Here is a 19,650-nt window from a genome sequence, read left to right as displayed (position 1 = left end):
AGAGTCGGACACGACTGAGCGACTGATCTGATCTGATCTGATGATTTAATGATATGGGACATTCTTTCATGTGCTTATTTGCCATTCACATATCTTCTTTGGTTAAGTGTTCAAATATTCTGCTTATTTTTTAATTGAATTATTTGACTTCTTGTTGTTGAGTTTTGAGACTCCTTTATGTATTCTGGATATAAGTCTTTTGTCAGATATGTAATTTTATTTTATTTCAAATATGTCATTTTTAAAAAGGAAGACAAAAAAAAGAAAAAGGAAGGAAAATTTGCAAATATTTTCTTCCAGTCCATAGCTTATCTGCTCATTCTCTTAATAAACAGAGCAAAACTTTTCTTAGTTATCTTTTTTTTTTTCTTTATGGGCCATGTTTCCAGTGTTATATCTAAGAATTCTTCGACTAATGCAAGGTCACAGAAATTTTCTCCTAATGTTTTCTTTCACAAGTATAATAGTTTCAGATTGTACATTCAGCTCTATAATCTATTTTGAATTAATCTTAACATGGATCAGTTGACAAGATACGTGTAGAAGGTTTGGTTTTGTTTTCTTACTATGGGTGTTCAATTGTTTCAGCACCTCTGAGCTCTCCATTGAATTACCTTTGTGTCTTTATTGACAAGCAATGTCAGTTTACTTGAGGCCTATTCTGTTTCCCTGATATTCCTGCCACACTGTTCTGCTTACTGCAACTTTTACAGGAAGTCTGAAAATTCAGGTAGGCTATGAATCTTCCACTAAATACCTACGAGTATTTACCCAAGATCTTTTTCAAACCTGTTTTGAATATTTACTTTCTTTGATTTTTTCATATAAATCTTAGAACCAGCTCATTAATTCTACAAATAAGTTAGAATTTTGATTGGCATTGTGTTGCATCTATAGATCAGTTTGAGAAGTAACATCTTAGCAATATTGAGTCTTCCAATCCATGAACACAGTGTATCTTTCCATTTATTTAGGTCTTTGATTTCTCTCATCAGTGTTTTGTACATTTCAGGATAAAGATATTGTACACATTTTATTAGATTTATACCTAAGGATTTCATGGTCTGGGCTTCCCAGGTGGTGCTAATAGTAAAGAATCCACCTGCCAGTGGAGGAGATTCAAGAGACACAGGTTCAATCCCTGGGTTGGGAAGATCCTGCGGAGAAGTAAATGGCAACCCACTCCAGTATTCTTGCCTGGAGAATCCCATAGACAGAGGAGCCTGGCGGGCTACAGTCCACAGGGTCTCAAAGAGCCGTACATGACTCAAGCAACTTAGCACGCACGCACGCATTTCATGGTCTTTGGTGCTACTGTGAATGATGCCGTTTTTTTAATTTAAACTTCCAAATATTCATTGCAGGCCTAGAAACACAGCTGATTTTTACATGTTGATCTTGTATCCTGAGAAATTACTGAAATAACTTATTAGTTACATAATTTTTTTAAATAGATTTTTTGGGACTTCCCAGGCAAACAGTCATGTCATTGGTAAATAGAGACAGCTTTATTTTTTCCCTTCCATTCTGCATGCTCTTTTTTCTCTTCTTTTCTTGCCTTATTGCACTGCTGTGTCTTCCAGTATGATATCGAATAGGAGTGGTGAAAGTGGATATTCTTGCCTTGTTCCCAATTAGGAAAAAAATTCTCTTTTACTTTTAAATAAGATGCGAGTTGTAGGTTGTTATTATTGTTGTTGTTTTAAATGCTCTTTCTCAGGTTAAGGAAGTTCCTTTTAATTCCTAATTTGCTGGGAACATCATGAAAGCATGTATTTTGTCAAATTCTTTTCCATAGCTGTTAAGATTATTACATTTTTCTTCTCTAGTCTGTTGTTATGGTGAATTACATTGATTTTTTTTTCCAGAATGGCTCTTTTAAATTGAGATAAAATTTACATTACAAAATTCATCATTTTAAAGTATAAAATTTAGTGGGTTCTAGTATATTCACAATGTTATGTAACCATCGCCACGAATTCCAAAACATTTTCATCACCCTAGGAAGAAGCCCTATACCTGTTAAAAGTCACTCCCAATCTGCTCCCCCCTCCCTCTATATCCAGGCAACCACTAATCTACTTTCTGGCTCAATGAATTTATCTACTCTGGACATTTCAGGTGAATTAAATCATACAATATGTGGTCTTTTGTGGCTGGGTTTTTAAATTTAGCATAACATTTTCAAAGTTTATCCATGTTGTAGCATGTATCAACACTTCATACTTTTTATGGCTAAATAGTATTCCACTACATGATACACCACATTTTGTTTATCTATTCATGAGTTGATGAACATCTAGGTTCCTTCCACATTTTAACTATTATGAATAATGCTGCTATGAACATTCATGTATAAGCTTTAGTTTGAACAACTGTTTTCATCCTGGGAAAGGGTATACACCTAGGAGCAAAATTTCTGAGTCATATTGTAAATCTGGGGGCTTCCCCAGTGGCTCGGTGGTAAAGAATCCACCTGCCAATGCAGGAGACGGGGATTCAATCCCTGTGTTGAGAGGAACCCCTGAAGGAGATGGTAACCCACTCCAGTATTCTTGCCTGGGAAATCCCATGGACAGAGAAACCTGGCAGGCTACAGTCCATGGGGTCGCAAAAGAGTCAGGCATGACTGAGCAACTAAACAACTCAACAGCAACAGCAATGGTAAATCTAAAGTTAACTAAACCGCCAAACTGTGTTCCGTAGGAGCTGTATTACTTTACATTCCCAGCAGCAAAGTACGAAGGTCTCAATTTCTCCACATTCTCACCCACATGTTATTTTTCATGTTTTTTTTTTCTTTTAAATAGCCTTTCTAGTGCTGTCTCTATTGTGGTTTTGACTTTCATTTCCCCAATGACTAGTAATGTCAAGCATCTTTTCATGTTCTTATTGGCCATTTGTATAGCTTATCTAAAGAAATATCTATCTGAATCCTTTGCCCTTTTTTAAATGAGGTTGTCTTTTTATCGTTGAATTGTAAAAGTTCTTTATATATTCTAAATACCAGATCTTTATCAGATATATGACTTATAAATAGTTTCTCCCATTCTTTTCATTTTCTTTACAGTGTTATTTGATGCTCAAAGGTTTTTAATTTTATGAAGTCCAGCTTACCTATTTTATATTTGCTTGTGTTTATGGTGGAATGTTCAAAAACTCATTGCCAAATCTAAGGTTACAGAAATTCACCTAAGAATCCCTCTAAGAGGTTCAAAGCTTTTATTCTTACATTTCGGTTTTTGATCCATTTTAAATTAATTTTTGTATATTGTAAGGTAAGGATCCAAATTTATCCATTTGCATGTGGATATCCAGTTAACCCAACATCTTTGTTGAAAATCTTTTTTTCCTTAGTGAATGAACTTGATACCTTTGTTGAAAATCAACTGGCCATAGTTATATGGGCTTATTTCTGGACTCTCAGTTCTATTCCATTGATCTATAGGTCTGTCCTTAGCTGTACCATCCTGTCTTGATTACTGTAACTTTAAAGTAAGCCTCAAATTGGAAACTGTGACTCCTCCAACTTAATTCTTCTTTTTCAAGATTATTTTGGCTACTGTGAGTCTCTTGCATTTTCATATGAACTTTAGAATCAGTTGGCCCATTTCTGCAACATTGTTGAACAAGCCCTATGTTCTTGGGATAAACCACACTTGGTCATGATGTATTATTCTTTTTATAGATTGCTGAATTCAAGTTGCTAACACTTTCTTAAAAACAGTTTTTGCAGGGGTGATATTCAAAATATTGAATTCCTAGGACTGCTCAGGCACCAACCACAGGCTTAGCTGAAGTGGGTCCTAGGTGTCTTCTGAGTCAGGTCGTATCTGACGTCATAGTTGCTAGATTATGGCGAAGTTCAAAGAGTACAGGGTGAGGGGACCAGAGTGCATGGTGGGGGTGGGGAGAGAGAAGGGGGAGGACGTCTCAACAAAGCAGCTATTTATTGACAGATATAGAATTATTTCAATATTTTAATAACTAATATGGTTTACTTGTTAGAAAAAGTGAAAGTGTTAATCACTCAGTCATGTTCCACTCTTTGCAACCCCAAGGATCGAACTTGGGTCTCCCGCATTACAGGCAGATTCTTTACCGTCTGAGCCATCAGGGAAGCTCATCCTGGTTATGGACTGGTCAAATGCCAGTTTTGTGTACAGATAGACTTGTAGGGAGCTCTGGACAGGTCAAGTGTTGGTATTTACTATTATCAGAAAAGTGAGGACATGATATTCTCAAATGCAAGTTTGTCCCAAAGTTGGTCCCACTGCTCTCTAGCTTAAAGTCCTCTGAAATCTGCTTTACAAACCTCTGCTACACCTTATATGTATGGCTGAGTCCCTTTGCTGTCCACCTGAAACTATCACAATATTGATAATCAGCTATACTCCAATACAAAATAAAAAGTTTAATAAAAAAAAAAAACTCTGCCCCATTGGCACCTGGTGATGCCCATCCTGGAAGCCCTCAGTCCCCAGGGTACTTCTGTTGGTACATCCGTACCCCACACACTCGGCACTCACCTGGCTTCCCTTGATTTCAGCGTTTTTCTGCCAAACACCTGCATTCTGTCTGAATATCACCACCAGGCCGATGTGCTGATATCGAGGTGCTCCCAGAAACAGGTGTTGCACCCGGTTCCGCAAGGTGACTTCGGCAGCATAACCTGAAGATGATGAATTAAGAGGAGAAAGTGCTTTCCCTCAGAGACTCTGCCCCCACCAGCAGGACTGTCCCGTGAGTAGGGGCAATGGGGCTGCCCGTGGTTGTGAGGTTGGGGTAACTGAACCCAGCACTCTATTCCTCTTCATTTGTTGTAGTTGGTAGTGGTGTTATTGCTTAGTCACTAAGTCATATCCAACTGTTTTTGACTCCATGAACTGTAGTCCGCCAGGCTCCTCTGTCCATGGGATTCTCCAAGCAAGAATACTGGAGTGGGTTGCCATTTTCTTCTCCAGGGGATCTTCCCAACCCAGGGATTGGACCCGAGTCTCCTGCATTGGCAGATTCTTTACCTCTGAGTCACCAGGGAAGCCCATTCCTCTTCATTAGCATAATTAAAATGAAGTTTTGATATTTCTGTCTTTAAACCTATCCCAAGAGCCTGTGAAAGATCCAAGGACATCTACACTGGTTGAATTATGCCATATCCTGACCCCTTTTTAGAGTAACTCTGCCCTCTCTACTTACCCAAGTAAGCATCATTCATGTCTGAATCTATCCTGGTTGTATTGATGAAGGTGATTTTATCATTTGATGTATGCAGAAAGGCTCCACCAGCCCAGTCAAAGCTCCCCACAGCACCCAGCAAGGGACCATCCTGGGAAAGAAGGTAGAATAAGATTAAGAAATCTAGAGCTTCAGTGCCATCAAAATCCCAATGGCATTTTTCACAGAAATAGAACAAACAATCCTAAAATTTGTATGGAATCACAAAAGATCCCAAATAACCAAAGCATTTTGAGAAAAAGAACAAGTTAGAGGCATCACACTTCCTGGGTTCAAACTATATGGCAAAACTATAGTAATCAAAACAGTATAATATTGTCATAAAAATAGACACATAAGTCAATGGAACAGAATAGAGAGCCATTTATATATGTATGTATATAAACCCATACATATGTTGTACTTATGTATTGTGGGCTTCCCTGACAGCTCAGCGGTAAAGAGTCTGCCTGCAATGCAGGAGACATGGGTTCAATCCCTGAGTTGGGAAGATCCTCTAGAGAAGGAAATGGCAATCCACTCCCGTATTCTTATCTGGGAAATCTCATGGACAGAGGAGCCTGGTAGGCTAAAGTCCATGGGGTCACAAAAGAGTTGGACATGACTTAGTGAATTTACAACAAAGGAGAGAATAATATACAGAGGGAAAAGGATAGTCTCTTCAATAAATGGTTTTGGGAAAATTAGACAGCCACATGCAAAAGAATGAACCTGGACCACTATTTTACACTATTCATAAAGATCAGTTCAAAATGGATAAAAGACTCGAACATAAGGTCAGAAATCATAAAACGCCAAGAAGAAAACATAGGTAGTAATCTCCTTGACATCAGTCTTGGTGATGATTATTTGAACTTAACACCAAAAACAAAATAAGCAGTGAGACTACATTAACTAAAAAGCTTCTGCATAGCAAAGGAAACCAACAACAAAATTAAAAGGTAACCTATAGAGCAGGAGAAAATATTTTCAAATCATATATCATATATCCATATTTGGGTTAATACTGAAATATATAAAGAACTCATACAACTCAAAAGTTTGTTTTAAAACCTGACTTTAAAATGAGAAGAAGATCTGAAAAGACATTTTTCCAAGGAAGACATACAGATGGCTAAGACGTACATGAAAAAAATGCTCAACATCACTAATCATCAAGGAAATGCAAACCAAAATCACAATGAGCTATCACTTCACACCTGTTGGAATGGCTGTCATCACAAACAGAAGAAATAAGTGTTGCTGAGGATGTGAAGAAAAAGGAAAACTTATACACAGTTGGTGGAAAAGTAATTGGTACAGCCACTATGGAAAAGAGTAAGGAGGCTCCTCAAAATTTTTAAATTAAAACTACTATGATCCCAGCAATCATACTTCTGGGTAAATATCCAAAAGAAATGAAAATACTAACTGGAAAAGGTATCTGGGACTTCCCTGGTGGTGCAGTGGTTAAGAATCCTCCTGCCAATGTAGGGGACACAAGTTCAATCCCTGGTCTGGGGAAGTCCCTCATACTGTAGAGCAACTAAGCCTGTGCACCTCAAGTACTGAAGCCCATGCGCCTAGAGCCCATGCTCTGCAATGAGAGAAGCCACTGCCATGAGAAGCCTGTGCACTGCAACCAGAGAGTAGCCTCTGCTTTCAGAGTAGCCCCGCTCGCCACAAGTAGAGAAAGCCCGTGTGCAGCAATGAAGCCCCAGCACAATCAAACATAAAGAAATTAGCTTTTAACTGATACTACTGAACTTGTTTCCAAAGCAGAAACAGACTCACAGACATAGAAAACCAATTTATGATTACCAAAGAGGAAAGAGGGAGAAGGGATAAATTAGGAAATCGGGATTTACAGATACACACTACTATATATAAAACAGGTGAACAACAAGGTCCTACTGTATAGCACACGGAACTGTATTCAATATCTTATTATAGCCTATAATGGAAAAGAATATGAAAAAGAATATAAATATATATATATATATGAGAGAGAGAACTGAATCAATTTGCTGTACACCAGAAATTACTACAACACTGTAAATTAACCATACTTCAATTTTTAAAAAAGAAAAAAAGATGTACCTCCCAACAGGTACCCATCACAGAGAATAGCCCCCAAACCTTTGCACCACTTCTCCTGCTTTGTCTCACCCCTCAACTTCAATTAAACAAAAGGCCACTTACGGAGGTGAAGGCAGCACTGAAACCTTCCTGAGACATCTCATGCTCAAAGGAACTGGTACTTCCTGTCTGCGTACCTGTGAAGAAAAGAACACTCTACATTAAAGAAAGCAGAAGAACCAAGAACAGGGGCTGGAAACTCAAATGCTATAGCAACCAGACAAAAGGAGCCTCAGATGAGAGCCATACAACCCACTCCCCTTATTTTTACATTTCCTCTGTTATGCTTTTGTTTTTCATTTAAGTTACAGTTAATCTACAGTATTAATGTCAGTTTCAGGTGAACAGCATAGTGATTCAGTATTTTCATGGATTATACTCCTTTATAGGTTATTACAAGATAATAGCTATAATTTATATCTTTGTTGCTTATCTAGCCATATTGCTGTTTTTCAGTCACTAAGTTGTGTCCAACTCTTTGCACCCCCATAAATTGCACCACAATTTATGGTTTCCCTGTCCTTCACTATCTCCTGGAGTTTGCTCAAATTCATGTCCATTGAGTCTGTGATACCCTCCAACCATCTTATCCTCTGTCACTCCTTTCTCCTGCCCTCAATCTTCCCCAGCATCAGGGTCTTTCCAATGAGTCAGCTCTTCGCCTCAGGTGGTCAAAGTATTAGAGTTTCAGCTTCAGTATCAATCCTTCAGTGAATTTTCAGAGTTGATTCCCTCTAGGATTGACTGGTTTGATCTCCTTGCTGTCTAAGGGACTCCCAAGAGTCTTCTCTAGCACCACAATTCAAAAGCATCAATTCTTTGGTGGTCAGCCTTCTGTATGATCCAACTCTCACATGATTACTAGAAAAACCATAGCTTTGACTATATGGACCATTGTTGGCATGTGGCCCCTTTTTAATATTTATTTTTATTTATTCAGCTGCACTGGGTCTTAGATATGGATGCAGGATCCAGTTCCCTGACCAGGGATCAAACCCTGGCTCCCAAGATTGGGAACATGGAGTCTTAACCACTAGACCACCAGGGAAGGCCGCATATGCCCCTTTTAAAGGGATGGTGGCTATTTGGTTCCAACTATTTTTTGTCCAGTGGGTATACAGTCCTCAAGGTGTCTAATCTTCCAAATTTTCAAGAGAAACCATAAATTCAGACTGTATGTGAACATTCCCCCAATTTTTAAATTCTTTCCTTCAACAAACATTTATTGAACATGCTTCATGCACCAGGCATTATTCTAAGCACTGGAGATACAGCAGTGAATCAAACAGACAAATGTTGGCAACACATCCAAAGTTGGGGAAAATACCATATGGGATTTGTCTCCCCTACCCTCTAATTTTGCAGCCTGTAGCCAAGACTTGCAAAATTAGATCTTTCAAAGAAATGGAGCGAGAGGCCAGAGTTGTTGAGAACTGGAGGAAGAAGAGAGTTGATGATGAGGGTCAGAATGCCAAGGGCTAGGAGGTCCTTGTTTCTAGAGGGAAATACGTGTTTGGGGGTAAGGGGCTGCCTTTGGAGCTGCTCTAGGACTACAAAACCTTAGCTTACCCTCAATCGCAAAGATCTTTTCCTGAAGCTGGTTCTGAATGGTCTTCAGAGCTTCGAAGTTATTCACCTGGAACACGTGGTCAGCAGGGGGCTTAGATGCAATAGTATCGAGCTCCTGTCGAGATTTCCTACTCCTAAAAGCATCTCCCACCTGTCACCAAAAAACAGAGGTCGAATCAGACAATTTCTGGAAGTAGCACTCTCCACCAGCAAAGAAAATTCTACAGGAAAAGAATTTGAAAATATCTGTCCAAGGAAGGAATGTACCAGAAGGCCCCCAGGACAGGGCTGCCAGGTACGGTGGAGCAGGTTGTACACTCTACATTCTGTCAAGGGGGAAATTGGGGCTGAAATTCAGCCTTTGGCCCATTTGCTGTGCCATGCCTCCTGGCATGGAACTGACCTCTCTTTAGAGGGCAGGGAGCTTTCTCCTTCATATGAAGTTGTTTCCCACTTGCCAAGCCAGGGACCCCAGATAATACATCTTTCTATGTCATGCAAGATACTGTAGTAGTTTGATGACACTGATGCTCCCAACCCTTTACCCCTTCCTGTATCCAAGCCCTTTCCCCAAAGCTTTGCTGTGCCCTCCTCCTCCTGAAAGAGTGTTCTGCTCCATTCATTGTCTCTGGGCTCTGCCACATGTATTGCTTTAGCTCTTGGATGTTATCCCATGTGATACAAACAGAAGCTTGAAAAAATGCTTGCAACATTTCTACTTGCTCTTTTTTCCCTCTGCTTTCACCATGAGAACATGCCCAGGCTAGCCCACTGGAGGAAGAGACACATGGAACAGAAGCATCAAGTTACCCCGGCCCCAGGAGACAAACATGGCAACGCTCAGACATGGAGAGAGCCCAGTCAAGATCAGCAGAGCCACCAACCAGCCTGCAGCTGACTACAGACACGTGAGTGAGTCCAGCTGGGACCAGAAAAACTGCCCAGCCTGACCGACAGACTCACTTACAGTTTTAAGCCACTGAATGTTGGGATCATTTGTTATACAGCATCATTGCAACAGTAGTTCGCTGAGACAGGTGCATCTGTGCTAGCAGAGATTACCCTGGCCTCATTTTGACTTTATTGATGCTTGCAAGTTCAAGGGAGGGTGTGTTTGAGTAGAAACCCACACCAAGTATCAACTCAGAGAGCCACATTTCCTACCCCAATGACGTAGCGAATGATCTTTTTTCTATCAGCTTCAGGGATGACATCACTATACTCCAAAGGATCGAGATATTTTTCCCCATCTGTGATGACAATCATGATCTTAATGGCATGATTCCGGGCTCCACTGCTGCTGTGAAACAGTTCTCTTCTATCCAGGGTAAAGGAGAGAAAAGTCAAATTCGAGCAGACAGAGAGATGCGCCTAATACCAGGGAAGGAACATCAGCAGTTACAGATGCAACTGGACTCTGTCTAGAAGGTGCCTGGGCTCCCCTGGGACAAACACTGAGCTGTAGATGCCCCAAGATCTGGAAGGGAAGCAGAAGAACAGGAAAGTGGAAAGAAAAGAAGCCTTCATTGCTTTTATATTCTTTGGCATAGGCTGATTTTTTTAATTGAGTATTATTCCTTCTAAATTAAAAAGTTCATAGCTTATTTATGCCTTCATCACACCTCTCCTGCTGGCTGTCCAGCTCATCTTCCTGCACTTTTGTCTCAATCCCTACCCTTGCCTCTAAACACACACACACACACACACACACACACACACACACACACACATATACAGATCAGAGGGAACTTTCCAAAACAAGATATGGGTACATCTCCCCACTGCTGAAAACATCAATGGATCCATTGGCTTTTCAGTTGCCTTGCTAATCTGGCCTCATCTGATCTTTCTACACTCCCTCCAGCCTTGCCCTCTCTCCCCCTAACCCCTGCCTTGTTGTTGTTGCTTAGTCGCTCAGTTGTGTCCAGCTCTTTGCAACCCCACGGACCATAGCCCGCCAGGCTCCTCTGTCCAGGGATTTCCTAGGCAAGAACACTGGAGTGGGTTGCCATTTCCTTCTCTAGGGGATCTTCCTGACCCAGGGATGGAACCCATGCCTCCTGCATTGGCAGGCGGATTCTTTACCACTGAGCCACCAGAGAAGCCCTTACTCTCACCTTTACTCACAATTTGTATGTCATGAACATACCAGGCACAGTCCCTTCTCCACACCTAACTCAAACCGCCCCATCCACTGGAAATACCCTCTACCCCAGCCCTTTCTGAACAATACCCCTTTATCCTGCAAAGCTCAGCCAAAAAAAAAAAAAAAAAAAAACCTCCTACTTTCATCCTAAGCAAAGAGGGAAGAGCTTACACTACTTTGCGGATCCCCGTGGCCGTGTGCGTCCTCCCAAACAGCTGTCTTATTGGCCCCACCAGGAATTCCGGGACAGGGTTTCTCTTGAAATCATTGAAGGTGAAGTGAGTCTGGAAGTCATCCGAGTACTGCATCAGAGAGAACTGGGAACAGGCACCTGGTGTTAGACTGGAGCAGGCACCCCTCCTCCCACTTAGCTATCTCCCAGAAAGTTCTCCATAAATCCTGAAATACTCCAGGCTCCAAATTCCTCCAAATTCTGCCCCATCCCAGCCCTTCTGCCTCACCAGGAGGACAGCGATTGGCCATCAGCTCCCACTTCTCAGCACTAGAACTTAGCCAGAGATGACATATGGGTTTCATGTCCCATGCCAACCCCTATCGATTACTGTGCCTACTTTACAGAGGGCTGGAAGAAGGCTGAAGCTGCATCCAGTCAGAGCAAGACAGCAAATCATGAAAGAAAATGCTGATCAAGTGGCAATTTGGCACCATCTGGACAGGAAGTAGGACAGGACCCGCTATAGGCAGGCTGTTCCCTAACCTACCCATTTGCACTCACCAAGGTTTTGGACTTTTGGAATTGACTCATCACAGTTGAGACAAACCTCTTCATCCGCTCAAAGTCTACTGGGTCGATGCTACCAGAGCCATCAATCAAAAAGGCAATGTCACTGTCTTGCTCAGGGCACCCTGGGGGAAAAGGAAAAGAAACTGTAAGTACAAGAGACTCGGGTTCATTTTTTTTTTTTTTTTTAAATCAGCTGTCTGCTGAGCAATGAGAATGAAAGGTAGACAAGACGACAACCATGCGCCTGGCTAAAGAAAAACATGGGACAAAGTGGCATGGGAAACTTTAGTTCATTCTGCTCAAGGCAGGGAAAGTAGTTATCACAGCTACCTCATAGAAGAATAAGAAATAATTTGCAGACTTCCCTGGTGGTCCAGTGGTTAAGAATCCGACCTCCCAGTGGGACATGGGTTCGAACCCTGGGGCAGGAAGTTTCCACATGCTGTGGGGCAAGCAAGCCCATACGCCACGACTACTAATCTCACGTGCGCTAGAGCCCATACTCAGAAACAAGAGAATCCGCTAGAATGAGAAGCCTGAGCCCCACAATTAGAGACTAGCCCTCGCTCACTGCAGCTAGGAAAAAACCACCGACCAGCAATGAAGACCCAGCACAGCCAAAAATAAATAATTTTCTTCTGGAATATTTAAGAGTGAAAATTGAAGAGAAACACTGGAACCCAGTTTCCTCACCCTTCTGCACCAAGATTTGTAAATAACCCCCCAGACTACGAGTCCCTCAGCCCAGTCCTGCCCAGGGCCCTCCAGTCTCACACTGCTTCTCTGTACCCACCTCTGAGGGCCCTTGGGATCCTCCTGGGTTGCTGGAGTAGATTGGATCCAAACGAGAAGCAGAGGCCATTTGCATAGGTGTTCTCCTTGCAAATTTGGTGCACTGTGGGGCCACAGGCCTAGGGGGCAGGGAAACAGTGGGAGGGGCTGTCTCTGCTCCCTGTCCTTTCAACCCAGCCTCTCCACCCATCAAGACCCCAGGCCCAGCAGCCTTGGGCCCTCAACTCCTTCCCTTGGAACACTCCCATGACCCAAGGCAACTCACCAGCAGCCGGAAAGGGTTGGCAGCAAATGCAAGAGACAAGCCCAGGGACATGTTCACAGCCTCTGGGGGAACTGAGAGGACAGATATACACATGGTCAGCCTTGGGGGATGGAAGGGGCTCTGTAAGAGCTCCATGGGCTTCCCTGGCGGCTCAGTGGTAAAGAGTCTGCCTGCCAATGCTGGAGACCGGGGTTTGATCCCTGGGTCAGGAAGATCCCCTGGAGGACTAAATGGCAACACACTGCAGTATGCCTGCTTGGGAAATTCCATGGACAGAGGAGCCTGGCAGGCTACAGTCCATGGGGTCTCCAAGAGTTGGACATGACTTAGTGACTAAACAAGAGTTGGACAGGGGTCACCTCAACCTGGCAGATTCTGAGGTCTGACAGATCCAAAGAGGCACGTAGGTCATAGAAAGGGACAAGGAGAGGGGAGCCTGAGAGTGATTGCATACAGCTCAGAGGCCGAAGAGCTGCCCCCCTGAGCCCCCCGCCACAGACCCCAGGACAAAGGCCTGACAAGTCCAGGTGTGTGCAGAGGTGGAGTCCTAGCCCTGGGCCCGGCCGGGGCAGTGATGACTCACCCTGCAGGGGGATGGCCTCACACCTGCCCGTGCTGTAGTCACAGTGGTAGAGGCCGCCTGTTTGATTAGCAGCCTTTACCTCCTGGGGGGCTCCAACCACCAGCCTGGAGGGAAACGGATAAGAGGACACGATGACAACTGGGGAGGAGACCAATGATGGAAGTTCTGCCACTCAGAGGATAAGTGGGGAGCCACCCTTGCAGGGATTCCCCACCTCCCCCCAACAGGAAGAAGACTCAGCAAAGAAAAAATGAAGAATTTATTTTTTACCCATTGTTTGTTTATTGTGAATATTCTCGTAATCCAGTCATTTGAATTTATGGTCCCAAGGGTCACTTCAGTAAGTTCAAGAATTTCTAAATTGTGAAGGTAGACAGTCTACTTTCCTAACTTGAAAGCACTTCCCTCTTCCTGTGTCAGGCAAGGATGCAATATTGCAGAGTGGAAAGGAATAGAGGCCTTGGAGTTTTACTGTCTAAAATAAAAATTTAGTCCCACCCTTACTTCCTGTGTGACCTTGAAGGACTGATTTAATTACCTTATTATTCTTCAATGTTCTCACCTCTAAAATACAGAGAACAGTAGTACCTACCTCAAAGTTATTATCATGATTAAATGAGTTAGTCCATGTACAGTTCCCAAACAGGAAAATGTCTGGGGACTTCCCTGGCAGTGCAGTGGTTGAAATTCTGCACTTCCACTGTAGAGGGCATGGCTTCAATTCCTGGTCAGGGAACTAAGATTCTGCCTGCAATATGGCACAGCCAAAATTTTTTTTCCAATTTTTTTAAATAGGAAAATGTTTAATCTTGGAGTGAGAAGAGTCCCTCTAAGGAGGACATAATATATCCAGAAGTCATTTTTAAATGAATACAGTCAACCCCACAAGTTTTTTGTTTTTATTTTTATTTTTTTGATCATGCCACAAGGCATTTGAGATCCTAGTTCACCAGCCAAGGGCCAAACCCGTGCCCCTGCCACAGAAGCTCAGAGTCCTAACCACTGGACTGCCAGGGAAGTCCCCCCAACAGGCATTTAAAATAAATTTCTGTATGTGATCTACTACCAAAAACAAAGTCAAAAAATAAATGATCAACTGGGGGAGGGAGATGAACACCCAGACTATTTCCTCAGTAGTCACATCTCCCACAAATCAAGAAGGGAAAAAAAAAAGAGAAAAATGGGCCACAGATAAGGAGGAAAAAAAGTGTTCACAGAAAAGGAAATAAATCTCTCTTAAAAGAAGAAATGCAATTTAAAACTAAATTGAGATACCATTTCTTCCCTATTTGATTTACAAAGATCGTTAAGTTTGCTAACACTTTGGGTTGGCTAATTGGTGGGGAAGTAAGTGTTTGCACAAATTTCTGGTGTGAATGTGAAGTGTTGCCACCATCATAGAAGGTAATCTGGAAAAATCTATTAAAATTACATATGCACATGTACCCTCGGATCCAGCGATCCTAGTTTTAGGAATTTACTTCCGAAATATACTTGCTCATGTACAAAATGCCAGCATTGTTTATAGAGCAAAAGTTTGGAAACAATCCAATGTCTGCTCAGAAGAGATTTAAAGATAACAAAAAAGTAAATTACAGTATTTCCAAATAATAGATAATAATAAAAATAGAATATGATGTCAGCATAAAAAAGAACAAGGAAGCTCTTTATATACTTACTCAGTAAAATCAGCAAGCTCTGCTAATTTTTTTTTAAAAAAACTGCAGAAGACAGTTTAGAGCAGAAGCTGGCAAATTTTTTCTCGAAAAATGACATTATTTTCATAAATATTATTTTTGTAAAAGTAAATATTTTAGGCTTTGCAGGCTCTAGTGTCTGTGTCCCAGCCTCCCTGTTCTGCTACTGTGCTCCAGAGCTGCCATAAATAATAAATGACTACAGATTGTTTTACTAAGTGAAGTATGTCAGGAAAAAAAAATACAGTATCACTCATATGTGGAATCCAGTTAAAAAAAAAAAGGTATAAAAATGAACTTACAAAACAGACACAGACTCACTGATTTCAAAAACAAACTTATGTTACCAAAGGGGAAATGTAAGCAGGAGAGATAAATTAGGAATTTACTATTAACACACATACACGGCTGTATATAAATTAGATAACCAAAACAGGGACCTATGGTATATAGTACAATGAACTCTACTCAATTTTCTGTAATAACCTATATGGGGAAAGAATCTCAAAAATAATGAATATATGTACATGTATAACCAAACCACTTTGCTGTACATCTGAAACCAGCACAACATTGTAAATCAGCTATACTCCAATAGAAAATTTAAGTATTAGAAAATAATAGTCACAATAATAGTAATAGTAATAAATGGCAAGTAGGGGGTGGAGTGGCAGATTGTCAATAAAATGTTAGAAAAATGTGGTTTATGCAGTGTATAACACCTCTGAAAGAACACACAAGAAACCACTTACCAGGGACCCTGCTGGGGAGGGAACTGGGGGATGGGAGGGAGGAAGAGGTTTTCTATCACACTCTTTCATATCTTTTGAATTTATGACTCTGACAAATTAAGAAAAAAAGCAAATCAAGGAAATTTCTATTTTTTTCACATATGTTGCTTTTTTTTTAATTGGAGGATAATTACTTTATATTATTTTGTTGGTTTCTGCCATACATCAACATGAATCCGCCATAAGTATACATATGTCCCCTCCCTCTTTAACCTCCCTGCCACCTCCCAGCACATCCCATCACTCTAGGTGGTCACAGAGCCCTGGTTTGAGTTCCCTGAGTCACACAGCAAATCCCCACTGTCTATCTTACATATGGTAATGCACATGTTTCAGCGTTACTCTCTTAATCATCCCACTCTAGCCTCCCTCGCTGTGTCCGCAAGTCTGTTCTTTATGTCTTCATCTCCTTCGCTGCCCTGCAAATAAGTTCATCAGTAACTGTCTCTCTAGATTCCATATATGTATGTGCTAATATAAGATATGTGTTCCTCTCACTTACTTCACTCTGTATAATAGGCTCTAGGTAATATTCCATTGTATACATTTACCACATCTTCTTTATCCATTCATCAATTGATGGACATCTAGGTTGCTTCCATGTCCTAGCTAGGTATGTTAAATCTTGGAGGGAAAGTGTGTGGGCAGGGAGTGCCCCTGCAGCTCTTACCGGGATCCCTGAATCTGGACCACGCTCTGCCCGAAGCCCCTTGCGTTGTTTTGGAAGATGACTGCTTTTTCCGTGTCCAGGTTGAACCCATGACATAAGGCCAAGGCTGGAGGGAGAACAAGGGGTGGAAGTCAGGAGGTGATGTGGAAACAGCTAAGAAAGCAGCCTGGGACTTCCCTAGTGGTCCCGTGGTTAAGACTCTGAGCTTCCAATGCAGGGGCACCGGTTCCATCCCCGGTTGAAGAACTAAAATCCCACATGCCACAGAACTTGGCCAAAAAACATAAAATTTTAAAATAAGAAAGATTAAAAAAAAAAAAAAAAGAAAGATTTATAAAAGAAAGCAGCCTGCTCTCTTGCCCCAAGAATATTCCTGTCAGGATTCACCCTAACCCTACATGGAGATGGGTCCCCCCCAGGTCCCAGCCTGGAGCAGAGGTCACCACACTCTTTCTATAAAGGAGTACATGCTAAGTCCCTCCAGTTCTTTGTAACCCCATGGACTATAGCCCACCAGGCCCCTCTGTCCATGGGATTCTCCAGGCAAGAATACTGGAGTGGGTTGCCATGTCCTTATTCAAGGGATCTTTCTGAAGCAGGGACCTTGTACTGACAAACAAGTTCTTTACCACTAGCGCCACTTGAGAAGCCTTCTATAAAGGGCTCAATAGTAAATATTTTAGGCTTTGTGGACCAAGAGGCAAATGGAATCTAATTATGTATGTATTTATATAAGAAAAGAAGGGGCTTCCCTGGTGTCTCAGACAGTAAAGAATCTGTCCACAATGTGGGAGACCCGGGTTTGATCCCTGGGTCAGGAAGATCCCCTGGAGAAGGGAATGGCAACCCACTCGAGTATTCTTGCTTGGAAAATTCCATGGACAGAGGAGCCTGGCTGGCTACAGTCCAAGGGGTCACAAAGAGTTGGACACAACTGAGCAACTACACTTTCACTTTCAAGAAAAGAAAAAATGCGTTTTTCATGAAGGAAATTCAAAACAGAATAATTGAGTAAAAGTTCTTTTAATACAATTTTGCTGATGAGACAGATGGAATTTTGCAAGATTTAAAGTTAGTGTTCCTTGTCATCAGTTATAAATATTCATCTAGATCTCGTGGCTCCAAACAGTCATCTGCCCATGTACAAAAACACATGATGAGTCCTCACATTACGCCCCAGACTACGTTATGCTGACTCCTGGCCTTAGGACACCAATATCGGGTATAACAGAAGAAATTTTGATATCGTGAGCTATGGGAAGTCATTCTGGCTTCTGTGCATGCTAAGTCACTTGAGTCGTGTCCAACTCTTTGTGATCCCATGGACTGTAGCCCACCAGGCTCCTATGTCCGTGGGATTCTTGCAAGGATACTGGAGTAGGTTGCTATGTCCTCCTCCAGGAGATCTTCCAGTAGGAGGTTTGATCCAGGAGACACAGATTTGACCCCTGGTCCGGAAAGATCCCACAGGCTGCGGGGCAGCTAAGCCCATGCGCTGCAACCACAGAAGCCGTGTGCCCTAGAGCCAGTGCTCTGCCTCAAGAGAAACCACCACAATGAGAAGCTCTCGCACCACAACCAAAGAGTAGCCCCTGCTTGCCACAGCTAGAGAAAGTCTGCATGCAGCAGTGAAGACCCAGCAAAGCCAAAACTAAATAAAAATTTTAAAATTTTAAAAAAATAAAAAAAAAACAAAGATGAAATGCCTCCTTTCCTGGGACGCCAATGCTGTTCCTGCTTTGATGGTAAGACTTCCTTCCCAGGTGCCAAGGCCATACCAGCTTTCTGTGTACCTGATGATCTGTTTGGCTTTCATGTCTTTTGAAACCTCGAAAGAATGCATGCCTGACTTGTCTGATGTGGTTTCCTCTGACAAGATATAAAACTATGCCCTAAACCCTGCTTCTCTGGAACAGTTCCTCCAAGTTCTCAGGAAGCTGTCTCCTGGGCTATAGTTCTCAGTTTAACTCAAAAAACAAACCAAAAAAAAAAAACCTCTTTTCTTGTTTATTGATTATTTCCATCAACAGGTACATTCAGCCCCTCTCTGAGCCCCACCCTAGGTTCCCACTCCACTGATTTGCCCAACAGTAAGTTCCTAAAGACTCCACTAGGTAATTTCCTCCCTGTGCAACTCACAAGCATTTCTTTCCCCTCTTTGACTCACATGCCACAAAACACAGAAAAGAAAGGAAAACGAACTTGAATCATTTCAGTCAGTCAGTCATTCGACAAACATTTATATCTGGATCCTTGGAAAAGAGGAGACAAATAGGAGGTGAGGTAGAATCCAAGAAAAAATCACTCTGAGAAGAGAAGCCAAGATCTACTGTGTACTCTTCAATATGTCTTTTCACCTTTCTACACCTCAGTCTCCTCATCCGTGAAGATGGGACCAACCAAATCCAGGGCATACTCTGTGAACTGAGTCATTTATCCAAGCTTCTGTGGTCATCCCATTTCATTCTAGCTCTACTTCGTGAATCCCTTCACCTTTCTCCAATCCCCTTTGGCTTTCCCCAGTCTCACTCCTAAGTATTCGGGACCCTTTGTCTCCACTCACAAACTCAAAAACTCCCCTCCACCTCCCCGGAGGACCCCCAGCTCCAGGCACACCTGTTAATAGAAGGATTCTGTGATTCATAGCTGGAGGCAGCAGGAACCGTGAGGCTGCAGGCACCACTGAGCCACTTCAAGGAAGCCACCAAAGCTAGGAAGGACAGAAAAAGAGAAGTAGGAGGCAGAAGTCTGTCAGACTCAAAGGAAGAGGGCGGAGGCTCAGTGAGCACTCCCGCCTGACCTTCCTCTCCAGGCTGTGTGCGCACAGCTTGGGCTGCTTCCCTACCCAGCTCCCTGGCCCAAACCATCAAGGTCAATATCCCAAAGTTATCTTTGTTTGCCCACCTGCTTCTAGAGTTGGCCAAAACATTATGAAAAACAAAGAATAGACTGAGGACCTGCCTCCCAGAATGTGTCTCCCTGAAGCACAGTTTGCAAAATATCCCTCCTTCCCGCCCAAGGAGCTGTCTTCAGGTGTGG

At 42.3% G+C, this 19,650-nt stretch overlaps 1 protein-coding gene across 3 annotated transcripts in view; it reads right to left on the bottom strand.

Annotated features, from left to right (window-relative positions):
* ITGAM (integrin subunit alpha M) overlaps positions 1-19,321 on the bottom strand; it is a 38,702-nt gene extending 19,381 nt beyond the window's left edge. For 2 of the 3 annotated variants that reach the window (XM_059881165.1, XM_059881166.1), the window contains exons 1-12: positions 19,228-19,321; positions 16,612-16,717; positions 13,454-13,557; positions 12,871-12,941; positions 12,607-12,724; positions 11,805-11,935; positions 11,240-11,385; positions 10,087-10,240; positions 8,923-9,073; positions 7,417-7,490; positions 5,197-5,326; positions 4,530-4,672 (exon numbers count right to left, since the gene is read on the bottom strand). In XM_059881165.1, the coding sequence (XP_059737148.1) occupies positions 4,530-4,672; positions 5,197-5,326; positions 7,417-7,490; positions 8,923-9,073; positions 10,087-10,240; positions 11,240-11,385; positions 11,805-11,935; positions 12,607-12,724; positions 12,871-12,941; positions 13,454-13,557; positions 16,612-16,717; positions 19,228-19,255 (1,356 nt within the window). In that variant the 5' untranslated portion in view covers positions 19,256-19,321. 3 annotated transcript variants of the gene reach the window in all.
* Positions 19,322-19,650: the final 329 nt, after the last annotated feature.

Source organism: Bos taurus, chromosome 25 (assembly GCF_002263795.3).
Source record: "Bos taurus isolate L1 Dominette 01449 registration number 42190680 breed Hereford chromosome 25, ARS-UCD2.0, whole genome shotgun sequence".
Lineage (NCBI taxonomy): Eukaryota > Metazoa > Chordata > Mammalia > Artiodactyla > Bovidae > Bos > Bos taurus.
The sequence above is the reverse complement of the archived record's forward strand: the minus strand, read 5'-3'. Positions and strand labels throughout refer to the sequence as shown.